Genomic DNA, 18,176 nt, shown 5'->3' with positions numbered 1-18,176 from the left:
AAACTAGCATGAATATGTCAAATAGGAAAGTTAATTAAAAGTTGAAGTGAATCAAAACCCTGCTTCCAGCTAAAGAATTAGCACGCGAGCACCGAGCCCACCAATGCTTCCCTGTCAGGGCCCACTATGCCATAATCACTGGGAAACCTCTGCAGAGTCACCTAACATCTGCAGACAAATCCTGAATGCTTTCTGGACAGAAAACACATAGCTATGCTCAAATATGGGTGGGTGCACATTTTATACACAAAAAATATTGCCTTTATAAAGGACAAAGTGTTATTATTCATGCAATCAGCAAAAGCAAAAATAGAAAATAGTGAATGCCTGTTATATAATAAACTGTATTAGTAAAATTCATAAGATTAAACCGAATGCAACTGGTAAAACAGTCTCCTTTGTAAAGTCATAACAATGAGGGATATTGTCAAATGTTTATATTTACATTGATAAAGTCGAAGCAAATTGCCACTTCAAATTGCATTACCTAATAAAAATCTGCTACTGAAATGGCAGTTTTCCCAGTCTCCAAACACCTTAAAATAGGCAGGCAATTATTATTAAACTTATATTTACAAAGAGTATTTCTTAAAGTCATCGCCTTAGTGCAAAAATTACTAAACTCCCAGTCTGAAGATGAACATACTACATGAATACACAACATGAATTGTTGACTAAAGAAACCACATTACCCAGTGGTCTGCAATTTACCTTATTTAACAGAAAAATGAAGTTCAAATGCCCTATGCCTTCTAAGTGCAGTTACCATCTATTATGCAACACAGAGTTATCCCTTTTGAATCCTCTCAATCCAGCATTCACACATTTCTCCTCCAACATCCAACTCACTTTGAGAGTAACTTGATTGTGAAGGAGGCAGGGATATGATGGGAAAAGGTACATAGTTCTTACCGTGAGACATAATTTCACAGAAACTTTAAAATAAGCAAAAGACGAGCAGTTGTTCCTTGTTTTTCTAAAAGAAAATGGTTTGCATATCAAATTCTGAGCTCTAGAACAATGTTCTTCATTAATTTCAACTAGTTGTATTTGGGGCAGTCGCTGGAACCTGCCAAAAGATGACTGCCAAAATGCTCCCTAAGTTACTTAACACACTGTCTATCATTCATGGAAGTCCTTGCCGCACAATCGAGTACAAGAGCAGATACCCATCCTGAAACCAAAGCCAAGTCACACCTCACCTTCCTTTTGAATCAGATTACAAAATGCCAGGCAACAGCAAGAAATAACAAAGCCACAAACAGCTGGAAATAATTATACAATTGTCAAGCTGAAAACATGACAAAGGCAAAGCTAGGCTTATGAATCCATATCAGAAAGGACGCTGATGAGAAGGTACAAGAAGCCATTTAGCTGCCTCCAATTTGCTATTATAGACTAGCCCATAATAGGTTTGATAAGGTTTTGTGCAGTAGGTATGAAAGAGAAAGAGAGAGTGGGGAGAGTGTTTGCACGTAACTTAAGAGAAAAGGGAAAAATCCTATTTCATGTTCTCCTATGAACTAGGAGATAAAAAGCATGTAAGCATCACCAGAGAAGCGGTCACAGCTTCTGAAAACATTCTTTCAGAGTTGCCACAACTACAATATGCAGATGAGAAATTTCTTGTAAAGTTACACAAAATGTTATCTCCTTTAAAAGCAGAAGGAAAGTGCACAGACGTTGTAAGAGTCCAGAACTCTCTACATAAAACATCTGACATGTGGGCAAATTGCCAGTGCAGGGTACAGACTGGTCCAGAATAAAAAATTAAAAGAAAAAAAAAGGCAGATAAAGAGACAAGTAAGTCCTATATACTTGGAGGTGGGTGGGTGACACATATGAAAGTTGTCATCCTCCATAAAGACAAACTGTCATGGCCTCAAGTTTGCATGAAGTGCCTATAAATGAATGAACTCTTCCCCCAAATGACAGTGGAGCAAGTAATCTTTCCACCGTTTGAAGGAATGTGTTTTATTGGCAATTTTTTAAGCCAGAATTACTTGTCATTATTTGGATTTCATGTGGCAAAGTGTTTCAGATAATATCCCCCCCCCCAAACAAATGCTACTCTCTCAAAGAGAATGTCGTAAATAAATTACGTACTTGGTTACCAGGCAAGCGTACATAACACATATGTTCCATTGGCCCAAAAAGTACATTTTTGAATGCTTAAAAGTCAACAATTTAAGCTGTTTGTACCCATTTTCAGAGAATTGTCCCCGAAGGCCAGTTTTATGTTTCTATCTTCGGGAGAATAGCGACATTAATCCTGTTGATTGGCTAACTGGAAATGCCTTTAACCCCACTAATCTCTCTTCACCAGCTTCCCCCCCTCCCCCCCCCCCAGGTTTTCTTTTCTTTACGTCTTGGAGGAGAGGGCTGTCTCCCAAAGTACTTTTAAGCATGATGTTGCCTGTTCGAATTAAAATTGATGCCGTTTCTGATAAAAGCTTTGTAATCAATTCTCCATTCTCATTACGCTCCAGAATTGTGTTGGATGCAAAGCAATTCCTTAAGTTTGAAGACTCCACTCCTAGGTTATCACCGAGCCTTGCAGCTGAGTGGGAAGATAACCACATCCATTCTCCTTATCTGTAATGATGTAATGCAGCCCAGCTCTGGGTCGAGATGATTGGGGAATAATGGGATTGTCCAACTGCAGAGATGACAAACAATAGTGCCGTGGCTTTCTCTGATACCCTGAAACTCTAGTCCCCAGTGATGCAGGCGAGGCGACCGGGCACCCGGAGCCCAGGCACGGGGATAGCCCCTCGACTAAAGTTACCAAGTGGGGGGCACAAGAGAAGAACTCGCTCTAGAGCTGAAACAGCAGTCCAGAAAAGAGAGAGCCAGGCAAAATCAAAACCACTCCTTTTCAGTGCCCAGCCAGGACAGTGCGAGTAAGTCTCCTGCCTTTCTTTGTGTTTAGAATCAAGTGTCATCTAAAAATAACCAGTTGGGAAGGAGAAGTCGCTGCACAGAACACTGCCAAGAATCCCCGGGCATCAGACAGGCGCGCGCGCGCGCGCAAACACACACACACACACACACACACACACACACACACACACACCTTGGATCGCTGATGTTTCAGGGGGCTTCCCATTTGTTTGGAAAACTTGCTCTGCCTCCATTTTTCTGTGCTGGCAGAGGCACCCCCCTGGGTGCTCCCCCCAGAAACCTTACCTTTTGCAGAAGCTGAGAGCCGGAGTACTTGGCGGCGATGGATTTGATTTCCCCACCAAAAGCTGAGGCCCAGAGCTTCACCCTGCGGGGATGAAAAGGCCACTGGAACGGATGGAGCTGGCACCCGTGTACCCCGCGAACCCGCGCGCACACACCGGGCAGTGACTGGAGGAAGGAGCTGGGGCGATAAAACCATCAAACCGTGGGGATTGGAAACCATCAAACCGGGGAGGATTGGGATGTGCTGGGGGGGGGGTGGAGAAAATAAAGAAGAAGCTTCTTGGTGGAAACTGTCAGCACCAACTGCAGAGCCAGCGCGCTCTGCCGAGGGGGCCCTGCGGGGGTCACGGAGTTCCGAATGCGCCAAGTCTGGGCTCTCTAGAAAGACTGACCGGTTCTGTTTGGAGTCGTTGCAGTGCCTGAGAACTTGGCCACCCAAACGGGGCACTGAAGGGCCAACTCTAGTCTGGGCAAACCCCACTGTCTCCATCCCCGTCCCCATCTCCGCTCCCCCCCAAAAAAGAAGCGAGGTGCCAAGATGGGCAAAATAAGCGGCCCGTGGAAGTTGCATTCGGGCTGGAAAAGTTGGCACTGCCACTTGGAGGAGAGCCTTTCGGGGTCCCAGGCGCCCACCTGCGGGAAGCGACACGACAAGCCCACCCACCCCAGTCCCATCGCCCCCGCTGCGGGCAGACAGGAGCGCACGGGGACGAGTCCGAGGATGCCCGCGGCGGCGGATCCAGCCGGGACGCACCTGCCTGAATTCAGCACCCCCCCCCCAAAAAAAAAAGAACTTGAGCACCTCGGCGGGCGGTGGCGGGTCCCCTCCCCTGGCACTTACACGGAGAGCGGGATGGGCTGCTCGGAGCGCACCGAGGCCCCCAGGAGCGCGGCGTGAGGAGCGCGGAGGCGGCCAGGACGCCCCTGCGCCCCAGGACGCGCGGGGTGTCCAGCTCGGTGGGGCCATGCCCGGGCTCCCTCCAGGAGGCGGCGGTGGCTCGGGGTGGCCGCGGGAGCTGCGGGGAGCTGCGGGGAGCGCGCTGGGCTGCCTCTCCTCTCCTCTCCGTGCCACCCCGCCTCGCCTCGCCAGCCTCTCCACGCGCGCGCGCCGGGCACACTTGGGGAGCAGAAGAGGAGGAGGAGGCGGCAGGAGGGATGCGGGGGGCGGGCGGAGAGGAGGAGGGAGGAGAGAAGAGAGAGAGAGCGAGGTGGAGGGTGCGGGGAGACGCCTCTCCTTGCCTGGCTGAGCCTCGGCGGCCCCGGAGAGCCCGGCGGGCCTTGGGCGGGCGCGCGGGAGGCGCCGCACGGGCGGGGACTCGCCAACTCCAGTGTCCTTGGCCGCCTTGCGCCCCGCCTTGCCCCGCCCCGCCGGGCCACTGCGGCCGGCCACTTCTCCCCAACTCCGCAGTCCGCCTGGTCGCTCCCCGACCCGCGCCCCAGCTGGGGATGGGGGCGCACACAAGGGGGTGGGCGCGCGAGCGCGGGTCCCCAGCACTTGGAGACGTGGTGACTGACTGACAGACGCTGCGCTCGCCTCCTGCCGTCCCTCTGGGTGGGGGGGGGGGGGACCTAGCGGGGCTCAGGCACCCTGGGAACGAGCTAGCAGGGGTGTTAGCCGTCCCTGCGCCCCTGGGGACTCGCCCCACTGAGCTCTCTAACCACCCACCTACCCACTCCAGCTGCGCGCAAGGTTGAGGGTGGGGAGGAACCCATGGAGAGATTCCCAAAAATGTGTGGCTGGAGAGGGGGCGCGCGCTTGGCAGGCGATGAGGGGGACCCCACGCAAAGGGGAGAGGTGGGAACGGGACTCGGGGATCCCAGGGGGGGGCCCGCAGGTCCGCTCGCCCGCCCGCAGCAGCAGCTCCTTCTCGGACTGCAGCGCCTGACTCCGGGTAGATCGCGAGGGGCGACACTGCGGGTGCGCCCAGGCTCCCCGCCGAGCCTTTGCGCTCCGGCGGCGGGCTCGGTCCTGGGGGAGGAAGATTGCAAGACTGCGGCGAGTGTGGCGGCGCCCCGGAGGGAAGAGGAAGGAGGCCAGGGCTGCCAGGGATGGATGATATGCCCATGCAGGCTGGAAGAGCACCTGCATTGATTTTCCGAGATGCAAAGGCTGCCTCCGAGTCTGCAAGAGTGGTCCCCTGGCCTCCCCCCAAAGCTGACCACCCCATACCGGGCTGGAGGCATCCTGGCACCAGGGAGCAGCCCGCAGAAGAAGAGGCCACCCCGAGGCATCTATCTGGAGGCAACCGGCTCTCCCCACCCACCCATCTACCCACACATTCAGCCAGCCATCCTGCACCGGCCCGGCCTCCCTGGCTGCAGCCTGTATCCCGAACCCCGCTTTCCAGGACCCCGGGTAGCCCGTGAGCGAACGAGTGGCAACTTTGTGCGGCCCGCAAGAGTGAGCGGAGGCCGGCTGAGTCATCGTCTCCCCGCCAAGCGCAAGTCCAGGGGCCCAAGGAACCGCGCGCTCCCGGCGCGCCAGGGTTCCCGCACCGACCGACCCACCGCTAGTCAAGTGGGGTTCGCCTGCGGGGCCTCCGCAGTGAGCGCAGCGAAGCTGCAGCCTCGGTCCCCGGAGATTCAGCCCCGATGTTCAGGGAGCAGGTCAGGCGGTGTTAGGGGACAGCCGGTCTGGTCCCTAGAAAAGTTCCCACCATCCCCTAGATAGATGCTGGGCCCGACCTCAAATCAAAGTGAGCTGCTGATGGGGGAGAAGGATAGTTGAGGGGTCTTGTGTACTGGCTGGGTTCAAGGATAGGGAAATGCCCAGACCCCCTGTTGCCATCACCCCACAGTCACCCCTGCCAGGTGCCAGGCTGGGTGGCTGAGCAAAGAACCGGCCCCAGTGGAGACGCACCAGGTGCGCCCCGCCCACGGGCAGTGTCTACTCGCTCCACCACGGATGACTAACCGGTTATAATGAATTCTCCGCTTCTGTGCACACTTCGGAGCTAGGAAGCGTGCTGTTAACAGATCCGAACCGCCTACTGCTTCACCCCGGGGCAAGGGGGGTCCGGGGTCTCTTAGCCCACTCTCATGGACAAGGAAAGGCCTGGGAGAAATAGTCTTTTTTTTTTTCCTTCAGAACCCTGAGATTTCTGAGTGCGTGAGTTAATTCTAGTTCTTTTTCTTCGGGCTCCAATCCATCCCCCCTAGATGATATATCCACACACTTTCCTGGGATTTTCTCACTCGCCCCATGAATCACTTGTCAAGCAATCTTAGCGTTAGGACAGCAGGCTTTGCTGAAGACCAGTGGTGAATAATCAGGCACATCTGCTTGGGGATGTCTACACTGGCGTGGCTAATCTTGAATATTAGATGGCCAATTATAAATTTTGGCAAGTGGGGGGGAGATGATTTTAATGTGAATGGAGGAAAAGTACCTGCAGCGTGCATATAGTGTTGTCAGTCTTCTTAACTAATGGGAAAATTGAGATACTGCCAAATCAGAGCTCTTTATCTTATTTTAAACAACCATTTGAGGGAATGGATTGAGGTTAGCTAGACACCCAGGCCCTGCCCATACTTTGTGGTGAAGTCCTAATGTGTAAGGTGCAATTCTGCAGACACAACTCAGAACATTATGGAAAGGTGTCCTCTGAAATCTTTGCTCTTAGAAAAGATTTAAGACTTTCAAATGTCCACTGAATCCAGGTAGGAGAAAATCCTGCTTTTATCATCTTTGAACGCTACAACTTAAGACGTTCTATATTTAAATACAAAGGAGTTTTTGCACAGTTGTAATAAGCCATCAATTTTCTGGGAATATAGTATATGATATTAAAAACTTCAGAGCTCAAAATACTGCAAGACATAAGTTTATCCTTTACAAAATTCGGTGCTGAAAAGGATCCCTCAACTCATCTCAGACTTTTCTCCCTCACAAGGTTTAGGATTATGCCAGTTGTGAAGACACACAGTCATTTAAGAGTTGGGCTTCTGACTTTCAAACAGGGATTTATGGAACTAGATCAGAGGAAGGAACCAGAAACACCTTCCTATCTGCCATGTGTAGACCAGACATTGGCTTCCTTCTTGACATATGTTTTTCTTTGTTTTTTGTTTTTTGTTTTTTTGCCTTTTATTTTTTTTGGTTTTTGGTTTTGGGGCCACACCCATTTGACACTCAGGGGATATTCCTGGCTATGCGCTCAGAAATCGCTCCTGGCTTGGGGGGCCATATGGGATGCTGGGGAATCGAAACTGCGGTCCGTCCTATGCTAGAGTTTGCAAGGCAGACACCTTACCTCTAGCGTCACCTCTCCGGCCCAACATATGTTTTTTAATCCCAAGTTTGTATTTCAACATTCGAGTTGGTTGAGGTATTAAAACCCATTCCGATGCACCTTTGGCAGATAGATTGCATGTGTTGCTTTCTCCCTGAATGAAGATATAAACTGCACTTGTTCTTCAATCTTCAATAGGAGCTGCCCAAGGGCTTTGATCAGGCAAAACGGGTCATTCTTTAGAAATATTCACCAGGTCAATATCTGTCTCAATGAGACAGATTTGAGATATTACTGCAAAGCAGTTCTTGGGACAGAAGAGAATTGTCCCTGAGTAAATAAACATGTTGAACTTCTTTCTTTCTCTGTCCCCATGGCTTGGATTCCCTGGTGTTAGATGGGGACAGATAATCCCACATAAGAAAGAACTGCCCTGTGTCTTATAGAACTTTCAAATGCCCCACTGAATCCAGGTAAAAAATCTTGCTTTTATAATCCTCTAACTCTACAACTTAAATCTTTCTATATTTTTAAAGGGGATGTGTTGTTTGTTTGTTTGTTTTATTGAGACCAATATAAATTACAAGTCTTTCACAGTTGTATTTCAGGCACATAGAGACAGTGAGTTAAGCCATTCCCACCACCAGTGTTGACCTCCTGCCATAGTTCCCAGCATGCTTTGGCCACTCTTCCCAGCATGCCTCCATACCTCCACCTTTAGCCCCCTGGACTGCTAGTGTAACGGGTCCCTTTTGTGTATAGCTTGTTGGAGTTTGGGTCTCTTGATTTTACTGTTGTTGACATTGGTTTGGGTATTTAGAGCTGACCTTTTTTTTTTTTTCTACTCATGCTCCTAGACTGCTTAGCCCTGGATCACCATCCACTTTTATTTTTTCTTTTCTCAGTTTGTAGGAAGACATAGAAATATGAGGCAGAACAAGATGATTCATGTTCTATGGTTCTAAATACAAAAGAGTTTTTGCATGGTTGTAATAAGCAATGAATTTTCTAGGAATACAACTGGTTTGTAATTGAAGGGAAGATTGTCTTCCATTTTGTTTAAAACTTTCCTTTCTTCTCTCCATCCTTCCTTCCTTCCTTCCTTCCTTCTTTCCTGTCTTTCTTCCTTCCCTCCTTCCTTTCTTTTTATTTCTTTCTTTTAGGCAGTTGCCCATTTTGTAAAATCACCTTTCAAGTTGCAGCACTGCTTATAGATCCTGAGTCACAACAGAGCACGTCTATATCAATCTGCTTAGGATGGCATTTACAGCTAGTCTGCATATATATAGCAGCAGGCATCTAACAACTTTTCTACATCTTGTAGTGTAATCTTCATTGAGCATTTTACATAGGAAAACCTATTATTTAAACAACAAATTGCTTTTTTCTTTGTCAAGAAGCACCATATTGATTTTTAGATCTCTAACAGTGAGTATGTTATAATGTCTCAAACTTTTATAACAGGATAATAAAGGGACCTAACCTAGTGACAATGTACCATCCTGAAAATATTAGTTAAGTCTAAGATGCTGCTCATAGTTCACTACAAAAGTGCAAAATAACAAATGCTTTAACCTTTGGCCCAGCAATTTCTCTTCTGGGAATTGATCTTACAGTTGGGAATGATGTGTGTATCTGGTCATTCATCAACACATTATCTCTTAAGAACAGATGGCTATAATAATCCAACTGGCTCTCAGTACATGATTAAAAATCACACACAATGGAATATTATGCAGCTGCTTAAAAATTGAGGATGCTTTCTAAATCTAAATATGAAAAAGATATCCATAAATAACCTTTATTAAAAAGCAAGGTGCATAAGATTGTGTATGAGAGAATATAATAATACTTTGTGTTTATATCTGCTCTAAAAAAAGGAAGATAGGCACAGCCATTAGAGCAATTTGTCCTGTACGCAGTCAGCCCAGGTTTAATCCCTGGCACCCCTATTTTTGCCCAAGCCAGCCAGGGGTAATGCCTGAGTGCAGTGCCCTCAGAGTAAGCTCTGAAGGTTGCTGGGTATGACCCAAAAAATAATAAAAAGAAAAATATATTATAGTAACATTAATAACATGGTTCTGACTCTTTGCCTTGACCTGTCACATCCATAACATCCCTTGGCTCCTCAACATTCTCTCTCTCTCTCTCTCTCTCTCTCTCTCTCTCTCTCTTTCTGTCTCTGTCTCTGTCTCTCTCTCTCCTTTATCCTATCATAGTATCTAGCACCATGACATTAAGAAATTTCTTCCTTAAATGTCTACCACTGGTTCTTAATAAGATATTCCTTTATCTCCTGCAAATACTTGCCTCATTCCTACAGTAGCCAAAACCATCTTTAAATATATATTTAAATATATTTAATTTAATATAATTTATATATTATATTGATAGATATTGTAATTTATGTGTTCTATATTAATTTTTCATACATTATTTTATATATACATAATAACATATGTTATTTATATAAATAGAAATATATAGAGAAAGAGCATATTTCCTTGTTTAAAATGCTCTAATGGCTCCTTTTTTCAGTTAAAATATAGACTCTTTACCAAGGTCCCCAATGTCCTTCACTCCCACCCATCCAATTTTCTTTTCATCTCTTTCTCCATTGCTCACTGTGCTCTTCCAGCTAATTTCTTAGGATTTCTAGAACACATGGCTTGTTCCCATCTTGGGCCTTTGCATGTGATGTACCTTCTGCCTGAATCACTGTTCCTCCAGATGGTTCCATGGCTGTTTCTCACCGGATTCAGATGTCCTCTGCTCCATGAGGAGAAAGACTTCAAGAACTCCAGGTAAAAAGTCTGTTAACACAGGAAGTAGTCTCAGCAGAGATTACTCTGCAGAAATTCCAAAAAAGATTTGTATGTTAGCCTTATTCTTAAAGCCATACTATAATTTAAAAAAAGGAAGGTGAATGAATAAGCAAGTAGAAAAGAGTCACTTCTTAGAGCTAGAATGGCATCCTGTCAGGAAGATGTACTACATGAATGTCTTCTAAATTGAGAGTCATGAGATGTCAGCAGACCACTTGGCTACGCAGCCTGGCCATTGCTCCCATCTTCTAGAACTATGTGCATTTATGGTGCATTTGTGACTTTGCTTTCACTGATGGGGCATGTTTTTTTTTAAATTCCCAGTTATAATTTTTTTTGTTTTTGTTTAGGGGCCACACCCAGCGACACTGAAGGGTTACTCCTGACTCTGCACTCAGAAATCACTCTCGGCAGGCTCGGGGGACCTCATGAGATGTCGAGGATCGAACCCGGGTCTGTCTCAGGGTGTTGTGTGCAAGGCAAATGCCCTACCCCGTGCTATCATTATTCTGGCCCAGCTGGTTATAATTTTTAAAAGTACATTGTAGGGCCCGAAGAGATAGCACAGTGGCTTTGCCTTGCAAGCAGCCGATCCAGGACCAAAGGTGTTGGTTCAAACCCGGTGTCCCATATGGTCCCCCTGCCTGCCAGAAGCTATTTCTGAGCAGACAGCCAGGATTAACCCCGAGCACCGCCGGTTGTGGCCCAAAAACAAAAAAAAAATTGTATTCTGTTATATTTACTTTCATTATAAATATAATATTTTAAAGAATTTTTTTCAAAACAATAAAATAAGCTATATGCTGAACTCTCTGAAATCAATTTTTTGATATCCATCCTCAACTTCTCCTGTGAGGTCATTTCCCCCATTTCTAGTCAGCAAACCTGCTATTGGTCAATAAGGCTATACTTTGAAAAATAAACTTTTTATTTTTTAAAAATCTTGTATGTTGGCAGGGCCGGCGAGGTAGCGCTAGAGTGAAGTGTCTGCCTTGCAAGCGCTAGCCAAGGAAGGACCACGGTTCAATCCCTCAGCGTCCCATATGGTCCCCCCAAGCCAGGGGCAATTTCTGAGCTTTAGCCAGGAGTAACCCCTGAGCGTCAAACGGTGTGGCCCAAAAGCCAAAAAAAAAATTGTATGTTTCTAAGTGATTATTTAAAACACACACACACACACACACACAGAAACATGCACACCCGTGTGTGCCCAAAGTGAGTTTTTGTGTGGAAGGGTTACCTACAAGATTTGAGTCTCCAGCACTGACTAGAATTGGCAGATAAAAAGTAGGCATGATTTCCTATTGTGAAAAAAGGGAAATCTAAATCTCAACTCACTTCTGCATTAGATTTTTTTTCTTCTTCTCATTATGAGTTTTGAGGTGGAGGAAGCCTCTAAGTGTGTTTATAGGACTCCTGGCCATTCCTGATGATTCTCAGCCAATTAAAATTTCAGCTGGTTAAGTGCAAGGGCTGAAGATACAATCTACTCTGGCCTTGTAGAGAATCAGGGAATACCTCGATCACCCTAGAGGTGCTCATGGTTTCTAGACTACTACTCAACTGGTGGACTGTGTGATTTTTGAAGATAGAAAAAAAGCACTGGTGAAGGGGGGTGTACATTCTATGACTGAAACTCAACGATGAAACATTTTGAAATTACAATGTTAAATAATTATTAAAAAATAAAAAGTGTTGTAAATCACAGAACTGCAATCAGTAAAAAAAAAGTTTTAGGGCTGGAGTGATGGTGCAGCAATAGGGCATTTGTCTTGCACATGGCTGACACAGGACCATGGCTCCATCTCCCAGCATCCCATATGGTCCACTCACCAGGCGATTTCTGAGTGCATAGCCAGGATTAAGCCCTGAGCATCACCGAGTGTGGTCCAAACAAACAAACAAACAAAAAGAAGAAAAAGAAAGAAAGAAGGAAGGAAGAAGAAGAAGGAAGGAAAAGGAAGGAAGAAGAAGGAGAAGAAGAAGAAGAGAAAGAGAAAGAAAGAAAGAAAAAAGAAAGAAAAAGAAAGAAAGAAAGAAAGAAGAAAGAAAGAAAGAAAGAAAGAAAGAAAAGAAAGAAAGAAAAAAAGAAAGAAAAAAAAAGAGAGCAAAAAAAGAGAGAAGCAAAAAGAAAGAGAGAGCAAGAAAAAAGAAGAGCAAGAAAGAAAGAAAGAAAGAAAGAAAGAAAGAAAGAAAGAAGAAAGAAAAGAAAGAAAGAAAAAGAAAGAAAGAAAGAAAGAAAGAAGAAAAAAGGAAGGAGAAGGAAGGAAGAGAAAGAAAGAAAGAAAGAAAGAAAGAAAGAAAGAAAGAAAGAAAGAAAAAAGAAAGAAAGAAAGAAAGAAAGAAAGAAAGAAAAGAAGAAAGAAAAAAAAAAAAGAAAGAAAGAAAGAAGAGAAGAAAGAAAGAAGGAAGGAAGAAAGAAAGGAAGGAAGAAAGAAAGAAAGGAAAAAAGAAAGAAAGAAAAGAAAGAAAGAAAGAAAGAAAGAAAGAAAGAAAGAAAGAAAGAAAGAAAAAAGAAAGAAAGAAAAAGAAAAGAAAGAAGAAAGAAAGAAAAAAAAAAGAAAGAAAGAAAAGAAAGAAAGAAAGAAAGAAAAAAAGAAAGAAAGAAAGAAAGAAAGAAAGAAAGAAAAAAGAAAAAAAAAAAAAAGAAAGAAAGAAGAAAGAAAGAAAAAAAAAAGAAAGAAAGAAAGAAAGAAAGAAAAAAAAGAAAGAAAGAAAGAAAAAAGAAAGAAAGAAAGAGAAAGAAAGAAAAAAAAAGAAAAAAAGAAAAAGAAAGAAAGAAAGAAAGAAAGAAAGAAAGAGAAAAGTTCCAAACTATGAATAGAGAAAACTTCCTTAAACTGATAAAATTTGTTTTTCAAAACACTACAGATGACATCAAATGTAAACATCGAAAACGTTTCCCTCTACAACCGGAATAAACTAGTTGTCTTTTCTCAGCATAATCACTTAACTTTGTACTCAAATTCTTCTTTTGAAGAGAATGGGGACAATCTTAGTAGTGCTCAGGAACCCCCAGGTTTTACCCCTATAATACATTGACTAAGGACACATGACTATTACTTCACTTTAGTAGCATCCTTAGAACCTTAACCACTGAATAAGACAAGAAAAATATTGTGAAGAGAAGAGAACATTTGGGTGTTTTGCATGATATAGCTGTATACATAGAAAGTCCTATAGAATTACGAATAAATATAAATATTATTAAAACTTCTAGAATAGAATTTAATGTAGCAAGTCACATATACAGAGCCAATTGGTAGAAATATTCCTTTATGAGTAGAGACACCCTGTTTTTTTAGATTGGTTATTTCCTTTCTAATTTCCCCCAAGGTTTACTGTGCCTATGCAAAAAAAAAAAAAAAAAAAAAAAAAAAAAGCCACTCTCCCCCCACCTTTTTTTTGAACTTTTATTTTTATCTTCTAGATAGGGCTCCCACCTTTTTCATAGAACCTTGGAACATGAATTACTTTGTTTTACCTCATATTTCTATGTCTTCCTACAAATGGAGAAAAAGAAAACAGAAAAAAAGTGGATGGGACCCAGGGAGCAAGTGGTCTAAGGATCATTAAGTAGAAATAAAAAATGGTCAGATATAAATACCCAAACCAAAGTCAAGGACAATAGAATCAAGAGACCCAAACTATAGCAAGCCATACACAAAAGGGATGTAGGGACCTGTTACACTAGCAGTCCTAGGATGCTAAGAATAGAGGCTAAGGTTGGAGGTACGGGATCCATGCTGGGAACTATGGTGGAGGAAGGTCAACACTGATGTTGGAATTGGCCCTAACTCACTGTCAGTATATGCCTGAAGTACAAATATGAGGGACTTGTAATTCACAGTGGTCTCAACAAACCATTTTTAAAAAGAAAGTACTGCTCCTTATACATATTACTAACAATTATAAAAGAAAATTGCATCAAAAACTCAAGTGGTTAAGAAAAATTGAAGGGAAAACATATGCAGCTTTTAAAGAGAAGACAGCCAAATGTTCTTGAAAAAATTTAAAGTTTAATAAATATAATTAAACCATCAATAATGTTAAAGTTATCATTTTCCCAGAAAAAAAAGCTCTTAATATAGGCTGAATAAAAATCCCAAAAGACACATTTCTAGAAATTGAAAAACTGATTCTAAAATATTTAGAGAGACACAAAGAACCTACAATAGATAAAATTAGCCAAGTTGGATATTTACTTAATCCAAGGTTAAAACTGACAGACTACAATAGCAAAACAACGTGTATTGTATAGGCATACGTATAACATAAAAGAGATTTAATAGAGCCCCAAATAGGGGGCTCACGTGGTCAATTCATTGACAGCAAAGATATCATTGGGAATTCAATGTTTGAAAACAGCACAATTATTCACAAGTATTCATATGAAAAAAACTGAACCTGAATTTCTATATCATACCATACACAACATAACTCAAGCAGACTCTAGACATATTCTTAAATGTTCAAACTGCAGAACTTCTAGAAGAAAATCTTAAAATGTCAAAAAATATAACTTCACACCCACAAGAAATATTAACAAAAAATAGAGAGTGATGGTTTGGATTTCATCAAAATTTAAAACACCTTAAGAAAACAAAAATAGCCAGGACTGATCTCAACACAGAATCAGGAGTAAATCCTGAGTGCCTCCACGTATGATCCCAAAACAAAAACAAAAAACAAATATAAAGTATAATATTTAATGAAGTATTTGAACCTAGACTAAACAAATAATTTCTACAACTAAACTAGAAAATGCATAATGGACAAAAATAAAACCATTTACCTGCCTACAAAAAAATACATGAATTCACCTAGCTCCCAAATAAAATGTACCCTAGTGTCCATTATCAGATCATTAAGTAGGCAAATAGAATAGTTGCATAGTGGAACATTATTCCATGATAAAAAATAAATTACAAAATACAAGCACAATGTAATGAACATCAGAAGCATTATGCTTGAATGAAAGAAACTAGAACATAGAGTGCATAGTCAATAATGATTTCAAAATATGTGAAATCCAAAAACAAACAACACCAGATCAATGTAGACAAATCAGAAGATGCTTGCCCAGTTGGAAGGTACTAGATAATTGTCTGGAAAGAGAACATTTCTGTGGCAGTAAATGTTTCGAAATTGTGCTTATTACTGTTTGCACAGGTGAATACTATTGCCAGAATTTATACATCTGAGTCCTTTATGTATGTGAATTTTATTTTGTGTGAATTGTGCTTCAATTTAATAAAAACCATGCATGATGGGACTTGAGCCAGAGTTTGATTTCCAGCATAACTCACATTACTAAACTTATCCCCAGATTCTTGGTGCTGTAACCTCTGGCATTGTAACACAGGACCCCAGACACTACCACCATCACAACAATACAGCAAAATACTTAAAGTTATTAGATTTTTCTGTACAACACGATATTTCTTGCCCAATAATACTGTTGTTTGCAAGAGATACTGGTTGATTATCTAGCATTGTGAGAAGCGCTTTTTATGTTATAATCATTTGTAACTTTGTAAGGTCTTCATAAATGTCACGAATCCAAATAATAAAAGACTTAACCTGTGAAATACTCGAAAATGACAATTGACAGAGTGTGGTAAAATATTTGCAACTCAGCTTTCTGACAAAGGACTAATTATTCTTACATAAAAGAATTTTTTTTTAAATGCTCCTATGTTTGGAGCTCCTCTGGTTGCTTCGCCTTGCAAGTGGCTGACGCAACCACGATCCTGGTTCAACTCCCCAGAACCATGTCGTATATATTATGTAATGTCCCCAGATTTTTTTAAGGTGCCCATGTGAGCACCTGCCTTGCAGAGCTGATGGTAGGTAGCACCTGCCTTGCAAAGCTGAAATTTCCGTCCCTGATACTGCCCACATGCTGTCTGCAATTTCTCCTGGCTCACGAAAGAGTATGCCATCTCCCATGCACTCCCATCTCCCATCTCCCACCACAGCGACCAATGACAACAAAATAAAGGGAAGGAGAGGAGGCTAAATGCCAACCGTCCAAATAAAGGCTATTTTAATCAAGGAATGAATGCATTTGTCAGAGAGGCCTGCAGGATATAGTATATTACCTTTCTGATTTAGGGGTTCATTTCCAAATCTAAGGGTTGTGATTTGGAAAGGAGGAAGGATAAAAAGAAGAGGTTAAAAAAAGAAGGGATTTATATCTATGCTCAGAAAAAGTATTGGTTGGAAATAAGCCAACACATTAATAGCAGAAAGTAAAATTATGGGAGGCTTTTTTCTACATAGGGATTATCTGTACTTTTTAACATTTTTATATATTTTTATATTACTTTATACTCATTTGTACAAAATGCTATCATGCAAATGAGAACTATTTCTGGTGAACCTATTATGCTTTCAAGTATTTTAAATAATTTTCGTGGAGTTCAATTTAGGAGTTTAAGTTTTATTCCTTCAACAGGCAAGGCTTTTATTATTCATGTATCCCCACCCACCCACAGAACTTGGATGAATTAAGACAGTTTCATGAACTTTTACTTATAAATGCTTGCATAATTTTATATTCTGACAGGAAAGAATATTTCAAAGCTCATTTAGGTCTACCTAACTTCTATTTGGAGCTTTATTATATAGTTTCCTTTAAAGATGCCACTTATATTGATTTATTTATAGGCGTAAAAAAATGTAAATCATTATTTTCCCTTTAAAAAAGTCTGTGATACTTCAAACACATAAAAACAGAGAACTATTTAGTGATCTTTGCCAGATCATAATATAGATTTAACAAATATTTCCCCCATTTTTCTTCTTGTTTATTAAAAAATATCAGACAAATGCACTCAGTCAGTATGTCTACATATGGCCATCTCAATAGACTCACTCTATTCTCAAGAAAGATGTAAATCAAGCCATAAAAAATTAGGGGTACACTAGCTACATGGGCGAAAGCTGAGAAATCTCATGTGGAGAGGGTGGGCCAAGACCCTGCCCATGGCCACAATCTATGTTTAGCCAATGTCTCAGTTTCATCACTCTTCTATGGCCCTCTGCAGAGACAACAATCTGACAACAACCAAAACTCCAGGTATGCCAGTGTTTGAGCTGACGTCAGTAGGACTTTTTTGAAGTGAGTGTGGGCACCCTTCCCCTGCTTTCTTGTATTTCTGGAAGTCCTGGCAGCTGAAAACACGTCACCACAAAGGCCACAGTGTCGTCAATAGAGCTTAGAATTCATGGATTTTGTGGCAATGAATTTTTTGTTATTGTCATCCCATAGAGACACACCAATAATCCCATTGTCAGATATAATAAATTACACAAATTTTCTGTGGCTATACTCTCTTTGGTTTCTTTCTTTCTTTTTTTCTCTTTCTTATCTTTATCTTTTCTTTTCTTTTTTCTTTTGTTTTTGGGCCACACTCTGTGTTGCTCAGGAGTAACTGGCTATGTGCTCAAAAATCCCTCCTGGCTTGCGTAAGCATATGGGATGCCAGGGAATAGAACGGCGGTCCATCCTAGGACAGGCGCATGCAAGGCAAATGCCTTACCGCTGTGCCACCATTCTGGCCCCTCTTTTGTTGTTGTTGTTGTTGTTGTTGTTTTGTTATTGTTGTTTTGGGTCACACCCAGCTGCGCTCAGGGGATACTTCTGGCTTTACACTCAGAAACCGCTCCTGGCAGTCTCAGGGGACCATATGGGATGCCGGGATTCAAACTACTGACCTACATGCAAGGCAAATGCCTTACTTCCATGCTATCTCTCCGGCCCCTCTGGACCCTTTTTTTCTTTCTTTCTTCTTCTTTTTTTTTTTTTAACAATTTTGTTCCCACTTACTTGGAAGCAGATCAATTATGATCAATTAAGTCAGCTATGTGAGACCTGGTCTTTAAGTAATTTATATTCTAAAAATAATTTTGTTTGTTTTGTTTTTTG

At 42.5% G+C, this 18,176-nt stretch overlaps 1 protein-coding gene across 1 annotated transcript in view; it reads right to left on the bottom strand.

The window, feature by feature from the left end:
• CACNA2D3 (calcium voltage-gated channel auxiliary subunit alpha2delta 3) overlaps window positions 1-5,255 on the bottom strand; it is a 983,089-nt gene extending 977,834 nt beyond the window's left edge. Inside the window, 3 exon segments of the mRNA XM_049777717.1 lie at window positions 3,190-3,271; window positions 4,031-4,737; window positions 4,860-5,255. Of these exon segments, the coding sequence (XP_049633674.1) occupies window positions 3,190-3,271; window positions 4,031-4,737; window positions 4,860-5,255 (1,185 nt within the window).
• Between the last annotated feature and the right edge of the window lie 12,921 nt (window positions 5,256-18,176).

The sequence above is a fragment of the Suncus etruscus genome, chromosome 7 (assembly GCF_024139225.1).
Source record: "Suncus etruscus isolate mSunEtr1 chromosome 7, mSunEtr1.pri.cur, whole genome shotgun sequence".
NCBI lineage: Eukaryota > Metazoa > Chordata > Mammalia > Eulipotyphla > Soricidae > Suncus > Suncus etruscus.
This window is presented reverse-complemented; position numbering and strand designations above follow the sequence as displayed.